This window comes from Rhipicephalus microplus, unplaced genomic scaffold (genome assembly GCF_043290135.1).
Source record: "Rhipicephalus microplus isolate Deutch F79 unplaced genomic scaffold, USDA_Rmic scaffold_12, whole genome shotgun sequence".
In the NCBI taxonomy this organism is placed as follows: domain Eukaryota; kingdom Metazoa; phylum Arthropoda; class Arachnida; order Ixodida; family Ixodidae; genus Rhipicephalus; species Rhipicephalus microplus.
The window spans coordinates 29,548,374-29,565,857 of record NW_027464585.1 but is presented as its reverse complement, the minus strand read 5'-3'; the positions used below and the strand labels follow the sequence as shown (position 1 = coordinate 29,565,857).

Genomic DNA, 17,484 nt, shown 5'->3' with positions numbered 1-17,484 from the left:
CATCTTCAAACGCATATCGAAAACACCGGCATTGCAGAAGAGCGCCGCAGTGTTCACCGCCTACAATGGGTCCGTAATCAAACACCTTGGCGTGGCGTCAGTAGCTCTGGAGATAACGGCGCAGAAAAAAAAAACAGCTTCTTCATCGTCAAGAAAGGGCGCCAAGCAATTGTCGGCTGCACTTTCCGTGAGTTCGGTATTATATCGGGAACCATCTTTGCGATAGGACGAAGCGGTGCAGACATAGAGAAATAAAGGTTAAGAGTGGACACTCCCGTAGACCCCAGCGGCCCAATCGACCCTAGCACACCTAGTGGTTGGTGAGAGCAAGTGGCGTGCGCTTCCTGTTTCGGTTTCACTGGCGCAAATTTTGAATTACTTTGCATAACCGACGTTGGCTATGACGAAAGTTCATGATTTCAGACCACTATTCATCGCCCAAATGGATAGTTTTTGTAGGTCGTTTTGATTTAGCAATTCCCAGTTTTGTTTTGTTCAGTGGTTCGTGCGAATCGGTCGTGACGTAATTTTTATTTCGATTAAGTTATAATAGAAAGAGATGCAGGTAGTGATAATTCACTACGGTTTTATTCATCGCGCTTGTGTTTTTCTTTTGGAACGAGTGATCAATGTATATACCAGTCAAAGAGACAGAGTATCCGTAATGTTTTATTCAAAGGCAAGGTAGAGTCTGAGAATATAAAAAGCACAATATGACAAAGGTAGACAACAAATGCATCTCGCCTCACAAATAAATTGTAACAAATACAGAGAGAACACAGACAACGCACACATCGCTAGAGTTAGCAGAAGCCGAGAAGCTGGTGAAGTATGACACACCGGGCCAGTGGGTAAGTAAGGATCTATGGCAAAAACACAGTGCACAATGCTGATGAAGAAGGAAGAAGTGACATATACACAGCAATGAAGTCGCGAATCACGCCTGGGGCTAACCGAAATAATGCATATAAAAAAAGAGCACACAGAAACCACACGACACAATATAGCAGAAGGGCAAAGGTGCAGTGTGCTGGCTGTGCTTAAGAACAGCTAGTCCAAAATGAAAAAAAGCAGACTTGATGCCTGCTTGTCCTCAGAAAGGTAGGGCTTTGCAGCTTGCTCACTATGTGAAAGACAAACTTTATGCTACAACACTGGCAGGTCTTGTGGCTTTTGTTATGCGTCGCCTTCATCAAAAACTTAAGATCCCAAGTGATTTGCGTCTGGGTGTTGCTGTGACGCTTGCGAGCTAAAATAGATTGTAGTCATCACTTATCCAGAATTGTGGACCTTAATTGGTGCTATGAGAGCGGTATTACAGGGCTAATAAATAGCAGAAGGAAACCACTTTGGCTCATTATTTTTCACAAAGGCTCTACATCGTACGTTATCACTCACAAGCTATATAAAAATAAAATGGCGGCGTCCGCAGCCCCATCAAACGCTACAAGTTTGAGTATTCTTTTGAAAATTTTGATGGGCGAGATGAGGAGGTTGATGAGAAGCTAAAATACGAAAAGCGTGATAACGTAGCGTGGTAACGTAAGTAAAGTGTACAGTTCGCCCGCATTTGCTACAAAAATACAGACAGGATACCCAACATTCTTTTTAAGGTTATGCAAATCACTTCGAGCGAATACACACTGTCCCTACTCCTCATAGCGGGTAACCTAAACAATGTATGCAACGAAGAAGTGGCTAGTCCAGTTGAGCTGAATATAAGCATATAAGACCATAATGAAGTCTGCTGTAACGAAGTAATAACATAACAAAGCTATTGCAGGATTCGGCTCAACTCGAATACTTTAGTGTAAACCCGCCGCTAATTGCTAACCTTTGAACTTGTCAAGCTGTATGCCTGAGATTGAAGACTGGAACCTAACCCTATCCAAGTTTCGGTTCACAAAACGCACATGCCAACATAAACGAACCCGGCAAAACATTTTCAGAAACTTCGCGCGACACCCAGCAGAGCAGAAATGAAAATTGCCAACACTTGACAGATGGTGATACAAAACATCGCACACTTTCAGGTGATGTGCAGTGGCCTCAATTATGGCAAGAAAGTGAGATTCAAGCTGTTGTACGTATGCAAAAGCTGCTTCTGATGGCACAGCGAGATTCCCGAAAAGTTTGCTGGGGACGTGGTATGCTTTGAGCATTGTGAAATACTGGTGGGTACCCTTAAGCGTCTCACTGTAGTCTTTCAGTGACTGTGGGCAACTGCAACCGTCACATGCATTCCGAAGAAAGTGTTTGATGAGAAAACCAGCTACATAATATGCAGCGGAGTCATCGATAATATGGGAGTGAACGTTTGTCGCAAGTTCAGAGAGATCGTCTAGAGCGGGAAAGTCGTCAGGCTGTGGCTGTGCACACTCCTCATTATACACAAGAGACGCACTGGTGAGGGAGAATGGCGAGAGCTGCTCCTGGAGGAGATCACATTCATCATCCTCGACATTTCCGTATTCTGACAGCTTGAAGAGTTTTCTTATGCAGATGTGCTTCAGGCCACAAATAAATTGTGCTACATTGGGGTTGGTGTTGCAACCCTGTTTTAGCCTAATGTGGCCAAATATGTTCTCCAGCGGATCCTGTTGAAGCATGCGTGTTAACAGGTATTCAAAATTGGAATTTTTGGAGAGGTCGTCCCATAGTTGACAAATTGCCTGAATTGTAATTTGCCAACCTACGATGGTTTGTGGTTGACGTCTGCCAACAAACTGCCATGATGCAATCCAGGGAAGCTGGCCTCGGAGAAAGTCAATCAGCTCTGAATCATTTTTCATGATTGCATGCCGCAGCTTTTGCGAAGTTCTTTTTTTACTCGAGCTGTTCAAGGCATCGAAAATCCTGTCCATACGATCACAAAATTGAGCTGTAGTGATGGCCGAGGCAGGCAGCACCTTTGCATACACCATTGCCGTGATAGCAATCGAAACTGATGCACTGAGGACCCGAGTTGCTCTGCTGACCTTCATATTAGAAAAAGGTTTCTGATGAACGTGCCGTTCAGTCAACTTTGGAGCCAATCGCAACCGTAACTCATGTGAGGATTGGCAAAGGCTTACAATGTGCGACCAGTTAACGATGTCATCCCCAATGTATAACTTGTGTGCTTGGACATTATTGCACGTTGTTTTAATTAAATGCGGAACATCAAAAATGTAATATACCCGCTCACCATTAACGTCAAAAAAAGGCTTTGCTACAGTCACTCTTAGTTGGTTAGCGAGACTTACATTTGAACTGCCCTGGTCACAAATGACTGCTTTCACTGCAATATTAATGCTCCTAAGCTCCAAAATGAGTGACACCAGCAAGTTATGCATAACAGATGATGGTGTTGATGTGTGCCCTATAGTAAAAGCAACCGGTTGAACCCACTTTCTCGAAACGCCAACAAGAAGAAAAACCAGTGCTCGATCAGCGATGGTTGAAGTGCGATGAGTGCCATCATCTGTAAAACCCTGGACAACGTCTCTTGCAGCATTATAGTACAAATTCTTTTTGAGTGCTATTTCGTCGAAAACTAAAGCGCACACTCGGTCCCGTTCATTCCAAGCTTGAGTATTTGTTGCAATGGAAGAAAGGATTCCTGGAATTATGCCTGGAGTCATCTTTACATTAGCTAGCCACCTCCTTAATGAACGCCGGGAGGGCAAAGAAAAATATGGAGCCAGAAATCGGTATGCTCGCGGACCTCGGAAGTTTAAGTGAAGAGCGAATTTCTTGAACCACACGGGGAAACCGCTTGCCCTTGCGTTTGGGCCTCAAGCGAACATGTGCAGAAAGAAGTTTAAAAACCTCCTCGGTGACGTGCGGTCGGATAACTTCAAGGGCCTTTGAAGTCGATGACGATGCTTGGTGAGGCTGTCTCCGCAGTCTTTTGATAGTTTTCCGCTGTGCTGCTACTTTGGCTTGCAGATGTTTAATGGTTTGCTTGTACTTCGTTGATGGAGACATTGTCGCTGGCACACAGGAACGCACTGCAATAAACAAAAAATGGATGTAAAAGCGAAGAACAACTAATCCCATACGAGCACTTTCCTCGCTCTTTCAGACCCAAGGTGCACAACTTTCTGTGGTGCAAAGTTTTAGATTCCACTACCTAAAAACAAACCATTCACAATGTTGACAATGCACAAAAAAAAATAAAAATCACTGAGAGCCCACCCTTACATTTTGTAAGTGCACACGTAGTGTCCTTTTGAGGATAGTTTCCTCAGAATGTCCTAAACATAAAATAGCACATTAAAAACAGCTGCAATAAAAGCATAGTCACCATTTTTTCTAGGACACTCAGGTGTGGAGCTGTTGGCGGAGACGTCTTCTGGAGGGTTTTGTGAAGCTTGTTCAGTGCCTCGGACAGTGCTGTCAGAACAATCTTACGAGCGGCCTGCGGAAGTCTCTATATCAATCCACTCTGGTGTTGAAGTGAACATACAACTTACCGGTCACACAAGTTCCTTTTGTGACAGCTGAACGACTGGTTAAGGTTTTCTCCGGCAAGACGAAGTCAGCGGAAATTCTTTCACCAGCTACAAGGGAGCTGCCACCTGCAGAGGTTTGGTCAACAGTCAATTTCGGTAAAAAAAAAGAAATCGCGACACTGAACGCACCCTGTTCATCGGGGCACCTCAATGTGTGGGAGCCGCTTTTTGAAGCCTCTACCGCAGGTCCTGAAGAAAGAAAATTACGACAATGTATCAGTAAGAGGCTTAAAATAACACAAACTGAAGCTCATCCGCACCTTGCAGTGCAGCTTCTGCAGCCATGTCACAGTCACTACTTGAAGCGACGCTCAGAGAACCTGCATATATGTGCAGTTGGTACAAGTTACAAAGCTTGTAGCATGGGGAAACTTAAACAGCTCTTTCAAGCGCATAAATTGGTCGAACGTGGAAGAAAAGAAAAGGCACCAACTAGGAAACAAGTAATTTGTAATTTTTGGAATTATCAACAGTGGCAGCTTTCACTGATGAAAGGTATACGTACATGTGCACTCAGGCTTGAAGATAACGTGAAATAGCCTTTTAAAGTCTTTCAAAACAAGTTGCGCAGGTCAAGAGCATCAAAAAACGACAGAAATGTAAAGCTGCTGTTAGGAAGGTAATAGCCCACAATTCACAAAATTTAAGACTTTCCAAGTGTTACTTCTATGGTGAGGTTTCTCCATCGGCTACAAAGATCTTTACGGTTAACTGTCGCCACTGATTCAATACAAGTGGCTGCTATTGCACATATTTGAGTTTCAGTCCATCACTTACATGGTGCAGCTGGTTGCACACTGGGAACAGCCATTCTTGTAAGCCTTGTGTGCCCAGGGTCCATGAAACTTTGAGCAGTAAAATGGTCGCTACAAACCCTGTACGTTGCGTACAATAGGCTGGCCGGCTTACTAAGGAGATCATCGCGTCCAGCATACTGCATCCATGCTTTCATCCTGCATTGGCAATGAACTATCAGCTGAAAGGGGAAGTGCTTGAATAGTGATTTTTTTATTGTTACCCTCACTGAGCAAGTACGAACAGTAAGCCTAAAGACATGCAAACCATACAAAACCTTTAACACACCTGCCGTCCCGTGGTATGCGGAAGAAACTCGTCCCAGGCTTCTTGTGGGTTCTGCCATTGTTGAAGCACCACGATACACAGCAGTAGCTGCCGTAGCTTGGACCACCGGACGGCATGGCGTCAGCGCGGTCTGAAAATGTTAGTAAGTGGATGCTTCGCTGTCAAATTACGAAAAAGATATGTGCACGTCATAAGTGTACCAGCAAACCCCTTTGAATGATTAGCTAATCGATGCACAATACAAAACCAGTGATACATCTCTGACCCATAAAACTCTGACTTGCAAAGATACACGTCAAGACCACGTACAAAGATCTTCAGAAGTTTCCAGGCCGCTATCCCTTGTAATGCAATGGTATCGCGGCCTGGAAACTTTAGAACACCTTCGTACGTACGCAGTATCAGCAGTAAATTGGGAAGAAAAATCGTAGTTGAAATTCTTGCGGTAAAATTATATCGGAAACGTCAAAAAATTTGTGAGCAGCTTGCACTAGTGGCACAAGGCTAGCGAAAAAACGAAGATGATGGCCACTTGGCTAGTCCAGATTTGCCTCCGGCACACCAAGAATTATTCGTGTTCCGAGCCTTCGGGAAACGCGTCGTGAAGCATGCGAGGCCCAGCGAATGCTTCTCAATATTTTGCACCGAGCCTATGACCTAGCTGCCCAGCTACGCTCAGCGCACAGACGCTCGCGTCCGTGGCAGACGCAGCACGCGTCGCCTCGGCTTGACGCCGTGCCGCCTTTGCTATACTGCATACGTTGCACAATGTTCCCGTCTAGCCGCCACATAGAGCCACAAACTTTCTTTTTAGCGAACCTCCCAGTCCTTACAAGCTTCAGAAAAAGGTTACAACTGCGTGAATGAGACGCCACGTAAGAAACAAACTCGCACACTCGAAGCGCAACGTGTGTGTGTGCATCTTTCTATGTTTGTTGCATGGTGTCTTATTCGCGCAAGTGTAACCGTTTTCTGAAAAAATGACCCAACAAGACCAACAACATGTCATTCAACAAGCTTCGCTTGAAAACGTGCCTCACCTGTTATCTCACGCACGAAAACGCCGACGCAGCCGACGTTGACGAAAGCGACGAAAGCTTCTCGCTGTCAGTCACGCATGGGCTTGTCGCTGGCTAGATGGTGTTTATGACAGTACGGCTGAAGAAAAATAATCGCGTAAGGTGTGTTGAATAAATTGTTTTTATGTATAAAAAACATACCAAATTTGGGCGTATAATTATTATTTTGTAAAAACAATTCAGTTGCATTGATTATAACTGTTTTTTTTTCGCGCTTGCGTCCTCTGACGTTTGGTGAAAGCACTAGTTTGTTACGTAGTCGTGACGCACTTCCTAAGGCCAGGTTTCGCGGAGTGTCCGCTCTTGTCTTCTTCTTTCTCTATGGTGCAGAGGCGCCCGAGACAGAATTCACGCACCTTTTTCGAGGCACTGGTTGCGTAAAAAGTAAATAAAAGATGGTTCTTCGGCCAGATGCTGTTCCAGTCGTCAACCAGCGACGAGAGTACCACTGGCGCTGAAGGAACCGCTACGTGACGAACTTGCCCACATAGAAAAAGCAGCCATCATCGTGATACTAGAAGAACCAACTGAATGGGTGAGTCAACTGGTTGCTGTACGGAAAAAGAGCGGGTCGCTCAAAGTATGCATGGACCCACGAGAAGTGAACAAAAATATATTGCGTGAGCACTACCCCATGCCCATCCGCGAAGACATCGAAAGTGAGTTGTCAGGGGCCCAAGTCTTTTCGCGTCTAGATGCGAATTCCGGATTTCATCAAATACCACTTGATGAAGCTACATCGCGGATCTGCACGTTTGCAACACCGTGCGGACGTAATCGATTTTTAAGGTTACCTTTCGGAATTTCATCTGCCAGCGAAGTATTTCAGAAAACGCTGTCCGAAGTCTTTGAAGGTGTACCTGGAGTACGTGTGTACGTCGATGACGTCCTGGTGTGTGTGGGGGGGGGGGGGGGGGGGGGCTGACAAAGCTCAACACGACGAACGTCTGCGCACCGCTCTAGAAAGGGCAGAAAAAGCAGGGCTGACCTTTAACTCAGAAAAGTGTGTCTTCGGTGTGAGCAAAATAGCATTTTGGGGTGATGTGATCAACGCAGAAGGTGTGCTCCCTAGCCCCTACTTGATGAAAAACATCAGAGCTATGCCCGCTCCTGAAGATAAAAATGCAGTATGGAGAATGATGGGAGTTGTGAATTACTTCCGCAAGTACATACCCCGACTGAGCGACAACACGGTGTTGTTGCGGAGCCTCTTCAAGGACGATATCGTTTTCGAGTGGACTGCAGCTCACGCGTGTGATTGTGAAGCCGTATGCGGGGCGTTAACGTCTCCCCCGCTCCTGGCTTTTTTTTTTTTGACCAGAAACAAAGAGGCAAAGCTGGCAGCGGACGCCTCTGCAGTCGGCATAGGTGCGTCTTTATTGCAAAAGCATGGCAGTGACTGGCGCCCGGTCATGTATGCGTCGCGGACGCTAAGTGATAGTGAAACGTGATATTCCCAAATCGAAAAAGAAACGCTTGGCATCGTGTTCGCGTGCGAAAAATTCCACCAGTTTACATACGGCCGCAAGATTCTTTTCGAGACCGACCGCTACAGCGTTTCTTTGTGCGCTTACTCAAGTACAACTACGATTTGCAATTTGTTCCTGGCAAGGACCTGCTTCAGGCTGACATGCTCTCCCGCGCGCCTGCCCGCGCGTCGGGCCCGACAACAACCGAAGACGTCGAAGTCCACGCAATCCAGGTCGTCTCTGGAATAGTAAGCACGCCAATGAAGTGACGTCTTCAAGTTGAAACTATGGCAGATCTTTATCTAAGTTTGGTGATACAGCAGCTTGCCGAATGTCGACCGATTGAAGGGGAATCCCGCCCGTTTTTTGCTGAGATATCCGTCATCGAAGGAATATTACTTAAAGAATGCAAAGTTGTCACACCCCTGTCCATGAGAACTGAAATTCTAAAGAAAATACACGCCGGGCATCTCGGAATGAGCAAGTGCAAAGCAAGAGCACGGGGATTAGTTTTCTGGCTTGGCCTTGACGCAGGGGCGGCGCCAGGGGGGGGGGGGCAAGGGTGGGCTGGAGCCTCCCAAAATTCTCGCCTGCCCCCCCTATGCCCACCCAAGTGCCCGGAAGCATATATTGAAAACCTAGTAGGAGCAGAGCTAGCTTGCCCCCCCCGGAGGAACTCACTTTTCGTGGTTGCCCCCCCAGTAAAAACATCCTGGCGCCGCCCCTGCCTTGACGGCAGCATAAAATGGATAATTCGTTCATGCAGTGCATGCCAGAAATATTCGTACAAGCAGCAGTCCGAGCCACTTCTTCGGCCAACACCCAGCATGCCGTGGTAAAGAGTAGGCATCTTCTCGTTTGCTGGTGACGCATACTTGGTAGTCTACGACGCGCACTCAAACTTTCCTGAGGTGGAAAAGCTAGCTACCATGACAGCACGTGAGGTAGTAGAGAAAACGTCCGCTATCTTCGCACGCTATGGGATGTCTGGACAAGTATACACAGACAATGGTCCTCAGTTTGTGTCGAAAGAATTTGCCGACTTTGGAAAATGATATGACTTTGAGCACATCACTTAAAGCCAGCGACTCCCTCGGTCCAATGAACTAGTGGAAAGGGGGATGCGGGTCGTCAAGCGCATCATGAAAAAACTACTGAGTCGCGTGATGATTTTTGGTTAGGTCTGTTGTCGTATCGGGGATTAGAAGATGGCCACTCACCCGCACAACTATTACAGGGATGGCAACTGCGCACCAACGTCCCGGAATACAGAGCTGAGCTCGGAAGCCCAGTAGCACAAACAGCTGGACAAGGGCAAGCCACTGCCACTACTGCAACAAGAAGACACGGTACGCATACGGGACCACGATTGGTCACGCAAGGCGAGAATACTCAAGGAAGTTGCTCCTCGATCTCACATCGTCGAAACTGAGGATGGGCGGCTGCTGAGGTGCAACAGACAGCACAAGCTTCGAACCCTGGAAGACTTCCGCGCCATGCCTGACGACGGGAAGAGCCATGACGCCGAGGGTGACAACGCAAAAGTCGCGAGCCAAGACACTCAAGTTCAAGGTCCGAGTCAGCACTGTCTCGCCACCCGGAGCCTGCAAGCCAAGGAGCCCGGAGCGCCCGAGTTTCAAAATGAAGTGCGACGGCTGGAACCACAACAAAAGCGCAGCAGTCAACCGAGCCCCGCAGGTCAACCCGTCACCGCAGTGAACCAAAGAGGCTGCGCTACGACGAATCTCATCTCGACTTTCTTGTGATTTTTTTTTGTTTGCTGCTTTGTTTTGGCAAAGAAAAAGAGATGTATCGTACTCGGCTATGGCGACGCGCAAGCCGATAACGAGCCCCACTGTCACACCCTTTCTCTTCCTTGGCAGCGCATGCGGCTAATAAGGAAGCCCAATAAAGCTGCGTGCGGTCTGCTTTGGCTCAGTCACTTCATGTGTCGTCTTACTGCCACCCAGACATGATACAGTTGTCGCACATATGTCTTTTGCGACACCAGTGCTAATTTTGGCTGGGAAAAATAGTTCTAAAAAAACACGCTCTTTATATTTGACATATAAGATGGCACAGGGTCATTACGAAAGGTGCTGTCCTCTCGGGTCACGCATTTCCGCCCTCGGCTGCCCTATATAGAGCAATGGTCTCGAACACGTGGCCCGCAGACCTCTCGCCAATGAACCGCGGCTCGCACGTGACTGTCTTAATCACGGTTTTCTTCTTCGTCTATTTTAATAGGTGCGATCATGAGCTACACAGATATATAAATAGTCTATGACATATTTTTCTTGATGGGGCAGCTACAGTCAACATGTGTGGATACATAACCGCAATACCCAACTCTATATTTCAGAAACGTCGTCCAGATATTAGACGGTTATAGTTTACCTGGCTTACCGGGATAGAGGGATCGAAGTGCTCAGTAGCGTACGTGACCTCTTCCGATCGCCGTACGCTCGCTGTTTTTTTTCCAGATTTTAACGTTACCACGTTGGCTATTGTTTACGTAGTGTATGTAGAACTTGGTGGCTGTTTCGGACGCATGTTTCAAAGCGATTTTGACATAGTTGTGTAAAGATCGTTTGCAGCAAACGACTGTTTCAAATGGCTTAGTTTGCCTACAGTTAGATTCGATGACTAAGTATTACGGATAAGTAAGCGTGAGTTTTTAGGTAGCTTCCCATTTCAAACGTCTCTAGGCCTTACTAGAATATCGATGTAAACAAATCATCAACCCCAATGTTATCGAGTTTTGTGTGTGGTTCACATTCATTTCCTTTTATTGTTAAAAAAAAATTGTAACGCTGCTTCGCGCAGTCACACAGGCACACATTCTCGTTTTATTATATTTTCACTGTTCTTCGAGTTATTCACCCTCCAACAGGTGGCACCACCGTCAAAGCTGAAGCACGTGAATGCTGTCCTACAAGGACATTGGCGGCAAGGTAACGCTATTCCACTTCCATGATGCTAACCACGGAGGAAGGAAAAAGGTAAGAAGAGGGCATGCCCAGCCGGCGCAGGGCGTAAAAAATGTGGCGGAAATGACATCATGGCGGCCATATTCAGTAGGCACAATGGCGGCGTTGTTATGGTTACGTGTTGCGCAGTGAAGCTGGTCTAGTAGTGAGCGGCCGCGGCTGGCGGCGGAATGTGTGCCTCCCCAGGTCTCGTGCTGAGCCGTGGCGGACAATATCTGTGCTCTGCGCCGCGTTATTGGTTACGCAGTGTTCGTCTGGCTGTTACATTACTCTTAGCAACGTTTACAAATCTCTTTGTCCATCACGGGGTTTCAACAGTGCGTAGAACAAGTGCATATCCATGTGTCGTGCGGCGGATGACGCGGATGAAGCAGTTAGTGTTCAGCGAAATGGTGTTGGGCACCATGACGAAGCTGAATGACGACGAACACCTTGCAGGTCAGTGACGGTTGAGCAGTGCTCCTGCTTGTGACAACGGACGGCGCTGTTGAGCCCAGCAAGACGCCGTGAGGGCCATGTGCACATACGTAGTTTCATGTTGTGTGTGTACAGTAACAACTTGCATGTGCGTATTAAAACACCTTTTCTGTTCCGCTTGGTACACTCTCCACCAGCTTTGCATGTAATCTCAACGTAACAGCAACCACGTTCAACTGTCACTAGCACCGTGCTCAAAGTCACCACGGTCGCAGAATGCTGACGCAGGTGAGTTTCACGCGGAACACGGACACAGTGGCAGGACGCTGCGTCAGTCGTGTGGCGGAATGCAACCGTAGAAGGCGCACGACCGATCGTGTTGTCTGTACAGTTGCTGAATTAATGACGTGAAAGCACTCGCCGTTGTCAATTCATCTAGCGCGCGTTCTTTCGTAGTTGCTTTGTTGTCAGCGAGCTGTTACTCTTTGTTATTACTCGGACGAAGCGATTTCGCTGAAGGTGTCCCGCTGGCTCTGAGTGATGAGCCCAGTTCCATTAGTTTCGGATCGTCACGACACACGCGCTGCGCAGCCCACGTGCTTTCCGAGCCGGAGAGGGAGTCGCGCCTTCTGCTTGGCATTCATATGTACACAAGAGAGGAGAATTTGCCTACTCATTATGGCCGACTTCCGGCTTCATTGCGGCTTCACAACGAGTGACGTCAGGGCCTCTCCTTACCTTTTCCTTCCTCCGTGATGCTAACGGTAAACTAAAGCTTATATGTGTTAGCCATCTTGGAAGTCACCTTGAATATATATATATATATATATATATATATATATATATATATATATATATATATATATATATATATATATATATATATATATATATATATATATATATATATATATATATTGTCATGGGGTCGTGACGTGGCCGTAGACAGGAGACTTTGTGTTGGAATTTAACTGTTTATTTGGGCGAACCTGTGCCCGGTAAACGGAAAATCCGATTACAGTAGCAGTCTTGGACTCATACAAAGAGAAGTTTATTAACGTGGACTGATAGCGGATAACGGAGCGTCGGCCGTCGATCAACTACTCACAAGCGGCCAAGTGCGTCGGCATTTATACTCTTACCATCGAATGTTCTGGCGTTATCGCTGGCGGTGGCGTAGGTTCCAGAACAATCTGTACCGTTCGCACAGTGGGTGTGATCTTATCAAAATGATCAACTAAAGTCCGGAAGCTTCTCGAAAACTGCAGGCGTGGTTTGCGCTGAGAATTGTGTAGTGTTTTGGGGCGATAACAAAACTTGAGAAATAGAACGTGGCATTGCCCCCCTCTGAAAAAGGCATCGTCCCGATGCTTTAACTAAGATGAAGGTACAACAATAATGCAAGGAAGTACAATGAATAAATTACGATACAATAACAATACAAAAAAACACTGTTTCAGTTTGTTAACGCGCATGAAGCGGCTTGAGCCGCGCGACTTGGACGACTTCAGGTCGCGATCGGCGTCGTTGAGAGTTCGTGATGCCGTCGGGAACAACCTCGTAATCAAGTGGGCTGAGACGTCGAACCACCCTGTACGGTCCGAAGTACCGTCGCAGAAGCTTTTCACTTAGTCCACGTCGGCGTATCGGCGTCCACACCCAAACACGTTCACCGGGCTGGTATTCCACGAAACGTCGTCGAAGATTGTAACGGCGGCTGTCGGTCGTCTGTTGATTCTTGATACGGAGACGCGCGATTTGTCGAGATTCTTCGGCGCGTATAAGGTACTCACTCACATCGAGGTTTTCTTCGTCGGTGACGTTGGGTAACATGGCATCGAGCGTCGTTGCAGGGCTCCTTCCGTAGACCAATTTGTATGAAGATATCTGTGTCGTCTCTTGCACCGCCGTGTTGTATGCGAAGGTCACGTACGGAAGAATGGCGTCCCACGTCTTGTGTTCGACATCGACGTACATTGCCAGCATGTCGGCGATCGTCTTGTTTAGCCGCTCGGTGAGGCCGTTGGTCTGTGGGTGGTACGCTGTCGTCCGGCGGTGGTTTGTGTGGGTGTATGCCAAGATCGCTTGAGTTTAGTGGGCAGTAAATGCCGTTCCTCTGTCGGTGATAAGGACCTCCGGGGCGCCGTGACGTAGGACGAAATTTTCCACGAAGAACTTAGCTACCTCGGATGCACTGCCTTTTGGCAGGGCTTTTGTCTCGGCGTAGCAGGTGAGGTAGTCGGTAGCTACTACGATCCATTTGTTTCCGAAAGCTGACGTCGGGAACGGCTCCAGTAGGTCCACACTAATCTGCTTGAAAGGTCGGCGAGGTGGTTCAATTGGCTGCAAAGGTCCCGCTGGCCTTGTCGGTGGTGTCTTGCGTCGCTGACAGTCCCGGCATGTCCCCACATAACGAGTGACGTCGGTGGTAAGACGTGGCCAATAGTACCTTTCTTGTATCCTCGCGAGCGTGCGAGAAACACCGAGGTGCCCTGCTGTCGGATCGTCGTGCAGGGCCTGCAGGAGTTCTGGTCGCAGAGCTGAAGGCACCACAAGGAGGTACTTGGCTCGAAGCGGTGAAATGTTTTTCTTTTGGAGAAGGCCGTTTCGCAGGAAGAACGACGCAAGTGCGCGCTTGAATACTTTCGGGACTTCGGTGGTCCTGCCTTCGAGGTATTCTATTAGGGCCTTAAGTTCCGGATCGGCCCGCTGTCGTTCAGCGAAGTCGTCGGTAGTTATTGTTACCAAGAAGTAGTCGTCATCCGGGTCGTCGGGTGGTGGTTGGTCGACAGGTGCACGAGAGAGACAGTCGGCGTCGGAGTGTTTCTTGCCGGACTTGTAAACGACGGTAATGTCATATTCTTGAAGTCTCAGGCTCCATCGTGCGAGGCGACCTGAAGGGTCCTTCAAGGTGGCTAGCCAACACAAGGCGTGGTGGTCGCTCACAACTTTGAAGGGCCTGCCGTAGAGGTAGGGGCGAAATTTCGACGTAGCCCAGATGATGGCGAGGCACTCCTTTTCTGTTGTGGAATAATTGGCTTCTGCTTTGGATGACGATCGGCTGGCGTTACTAATAACACTTTCAAGTCTGTCAGCCCTCTGCACAAGAACGGCGCCAAGACCTACGCTGCTTGCGTCAGTGTGTATTTCTGTCTCGGCGAATTCGTCGAAATGAGCAAGTAACGGACGCGTCTGGAGGCGCTGTTTAAGCTCCTGGAAAGCGTGTTCCTGCGGCGTTTCCCACTTGAACTCCACGTCGGCCTTGGTAAGGTTAGTGAGAAGATCGGTGATGCGGGCGAAGTTTTTCACGAACCGCCTATAATAGGCGCACAGGCTCAGCAATCGGCACACCGCCTTCTTGTCAGTGGGGGGCGGGAAGTCGGCGATGGCGGATGTTTTCCGTGGATTGGGACGAACTTCAGACTTGCTAATAACGTGCCCCAGAAACAAGAGCTCCTCCTACGCAAATCTGCACTTTTCTGGCTTCAGTGTGAGCCCGGACGTCTTGATGGCTTTAAGTACAGCTTCAAGGCGCCGAAGACGCTCGTCGAAACTCGAGGAAAACACGACGACGTCGTCCAAGTACACAAGGCAAGTCTGCCACTTTAATCCTGCCAGTACTGTATCCATAACGCGTTGAAAAGTTGCAGGCGCTGAGCAAAGACCGAAGGGCATCACCTTAAACTTGAAGAGGCCGTCCGGTGTTATAAACGCCGTCTTCTCTCGGTCTCTTTCGTCGACTTCGATTTGCCAGTAGCCAGTCTTGAGGACCATACATGAAAAGTACTTGGCGTTATGGAGCCGATCAAGTGCGTCGTATATTCGTGGGAGAGGATACACGTCCTTTCTTGTGATTTTGTTCAGGCGGCGATAATCGACGCAGAAACGTAGGGTCCCATCCTTTTTCTTCAATAACACCACGGGGGACGCCCATGGACTCTTGAACGGCTGGATGATGTCATCCCGCAGCATCTCATCAACTTGTCTCTTCATGGCCTCACGTTCTCGCGTCGAAACCCTGTACGGACTCTGACGGAGTGGTCTGGCATTTTCTTCGGTTATGATGCGATGTTTCGTGATTGAGGTCTGTCGAATTTTTGATGACGATGAAAAGCAATCTTCGTATTGCAGGAGCAGGGCCTTGAGCTGTTCTTGCTTATGGTTCGGAAGTCTGGGATTGACGTCGAAAGCTGTGAGAGGGGCTTGGTTCCTCTGAGCAGGTTCCGCAGAATCGGTGAGGGCGAAAGCACTGGTGGCGTCCACAATTTCTTCGATGTATGCGACCGTTGTTTCTTTGTTCACATGTTTGTACTCATTGCTGAAATTCGTGAGCATAACCGTTGCTTTGCCTCCCCGCAGCTCTGCGATTCCTCTTGCGACGCAAATATTTCGGGTGACCAACAGATGCTGACTGCCTTCAACGACGCCTTCCAAGTCAGGTGATTTAGGAGCGCTGACTGAAATAATGACGCTGGAGCGAGGCGGAATGGTGACTTGTTCTTCCAGAACCTTCAAGGCATGGTTTCCTGCCGGCGTGCGCGGCGGTAGTGCTTCTTCTGTGGATAACATTATCGACTTTGTTCTTAGGTTGATGACAGCCCCATGGAGACATAAGAAGTCCATACCAAGGATGACATCTCTCGAGCAACGCTGTAGGACTACGAAGTCTGTAGGATAAATACGGCCGTTAATAGTGACTCTCGCTGCGAAGATTTCTGTAGGCGTTACGAGATGACCTCCGGCTGTGCGGATTTAAGGGCCTTCACAAGCTGTCCTAAGTTTCTTTAACTCCGTGGCGAACGACCCCCTGATGACGGAATAGTCGGCTCCAGTATTGACGAGAGCGGTCACACTGTGGCCGTCGATAAGAACGTCGAGGTCGCTAGTTCGCCGTCTCGCATTACAGTTAGGGCGTGGCGTTGGGTCACGGCTGCGTCGGCTTGTTCCGCTGCTTCCATGTTGCGTCGTCAGGCCACCTTCAGTAAGTGAGCTTTCGCCGTCAGGGCTTTGCCAGGTTGGCGTTGTGTTCGGAAAGCTCCGTCGCGTCGTCGTCGGTGGATCTTCGGTAGTTCGTCGCACAACAACCGCACCTCCATCGGTTGCTACCCTTAGTTTCCCGGATACGGGCTAGGAGACCGGTCCCGCGTTGGGCCAGAGTACTGCCGGTGGTGCGGCGACATGCGGCGGCTGAGTGACGGCGAACGGGAAGGACTTCGTGGTGTCCATTGAGTTCCTGTCAGGTAGTCGGCGATGTCACGTGGCCATTCTCCTGGCTGTGGACGCAGTGCATTGACGGCGAAGCCACGCAGTCCATCTGTCGGTACTGGCAACGGCGGTATGTGTGTCCTTCCTCGCCGCAGTGGTAGCAGAGCGGGCGGTGGTCAGGGGTGCGCCAGACATCAGTCTTCCTCGGCGGACTACGCTGGGCCGCTGGCGAACGGTAGGACGTCGGTGCGGGTGGTGGCGGCGGTGGCGTCTGGCGACGGAAGTGCGATGGGGCAGCGTTTTGGCGTGCTCGTGGAGGAGGGGCGTGGCGGCGGGCTGTAGCAGCATAGCTCATGGCTTGCAGCTGAGGCTCTTGAGACTGAGGAACGCCCAGCGATTGCTGGATCTCCTGACGTACGACGTCCGCGATGGAGGACTCCACGTGAGGCTGCGCTGAAGGAAGTAATTTTCGCAGCTCTTCTTGCACGATCGCTCGGATCGTCTCACGTAAGTCAGTGGTTCCAAGCCCTTGAATGCCGGCGTAGCTTGTAGACGAGAAGCTTCGGTTATATTGCCGAGTGCGCATCTCGAGCGTCTTCTCTATCGTAGATGCTTCTGAAATGAATTCGGCGACCGTCTTTGGCGGATTTCTGATCAGCCCGGCGAAGAGTTCCTGCTTTACTCCTCGCATGAGCAGACGGACCTTCTCCTCGGACATGTCGGAGTCAGCGCGGCGGAAAAGTTT

The 17,484-nt window shown here is 48.8% G+C and overlaps 1 protein-coding gene and 1 long non-coding RNA gene across 6 annotated transcripts; one reads left to right on the top strand and one right to left on the bottom strand.

The window, feature by feature from the left end:
- Nucleotides 1–656: 656 nt before the first annotated feature.
- LOC142783815 (uncharacterized) lies at nt 657–6,730 on the bottom strand. Of its 5 annotated transcripts, XM_075882432.1 has the most exons (8): nt 6,620–6,730; nt 5,580–5,709; nt 5,274–5,449; nt 4,757–4,816; nt 4,626–4,685; nt 4,458–4,562; nt 4,289–4,402; nt 657–3,992 (listed from the first exon to the last, which is right to left on the bottom strand). In XM_075882432.1, exons 2-7 carry the CDS (start codon nt 5,693–5,695, stop codon nt 4,392–4,394), a joined length of 528 nt encoding a protein of 175 aa, XP_075738547.1. In that variant the 5' UTR covers nt 5,696–5,709; nt 6,620–6,730; the 3' UTR covers nt 657–3,992; nt 4,289–4,391. The 5 variants fall into 5 exon arrangements, with proteins under 5 accessions (XP_075738547.1, XP_075738545.1, XP_075738546.1 ...); XM_075882430.1 differs by having other exon boundaries at nt 4,458–4,685; XM_075882431.1 differs by having other exon boundaries at nt 4,289–4,562.
- Nucleotides 6,731–6,877: 147 nt separating this feature from the next.
- LOC142783749 (uncharacterized) lies at nt 6,878–10,069 on the top strand. Its single transcript, XR_012888438.1, has 2 exons — nt 6,878–7,193; nt 9,365–10,069. It is a non-coding gene; the product is annotated as an uncharacterized LOC142783749 (long non-coding RNA).
- The last annotated feature ends 7,415 nt before the right edge of the window (nt 10,070–17,484 follow it).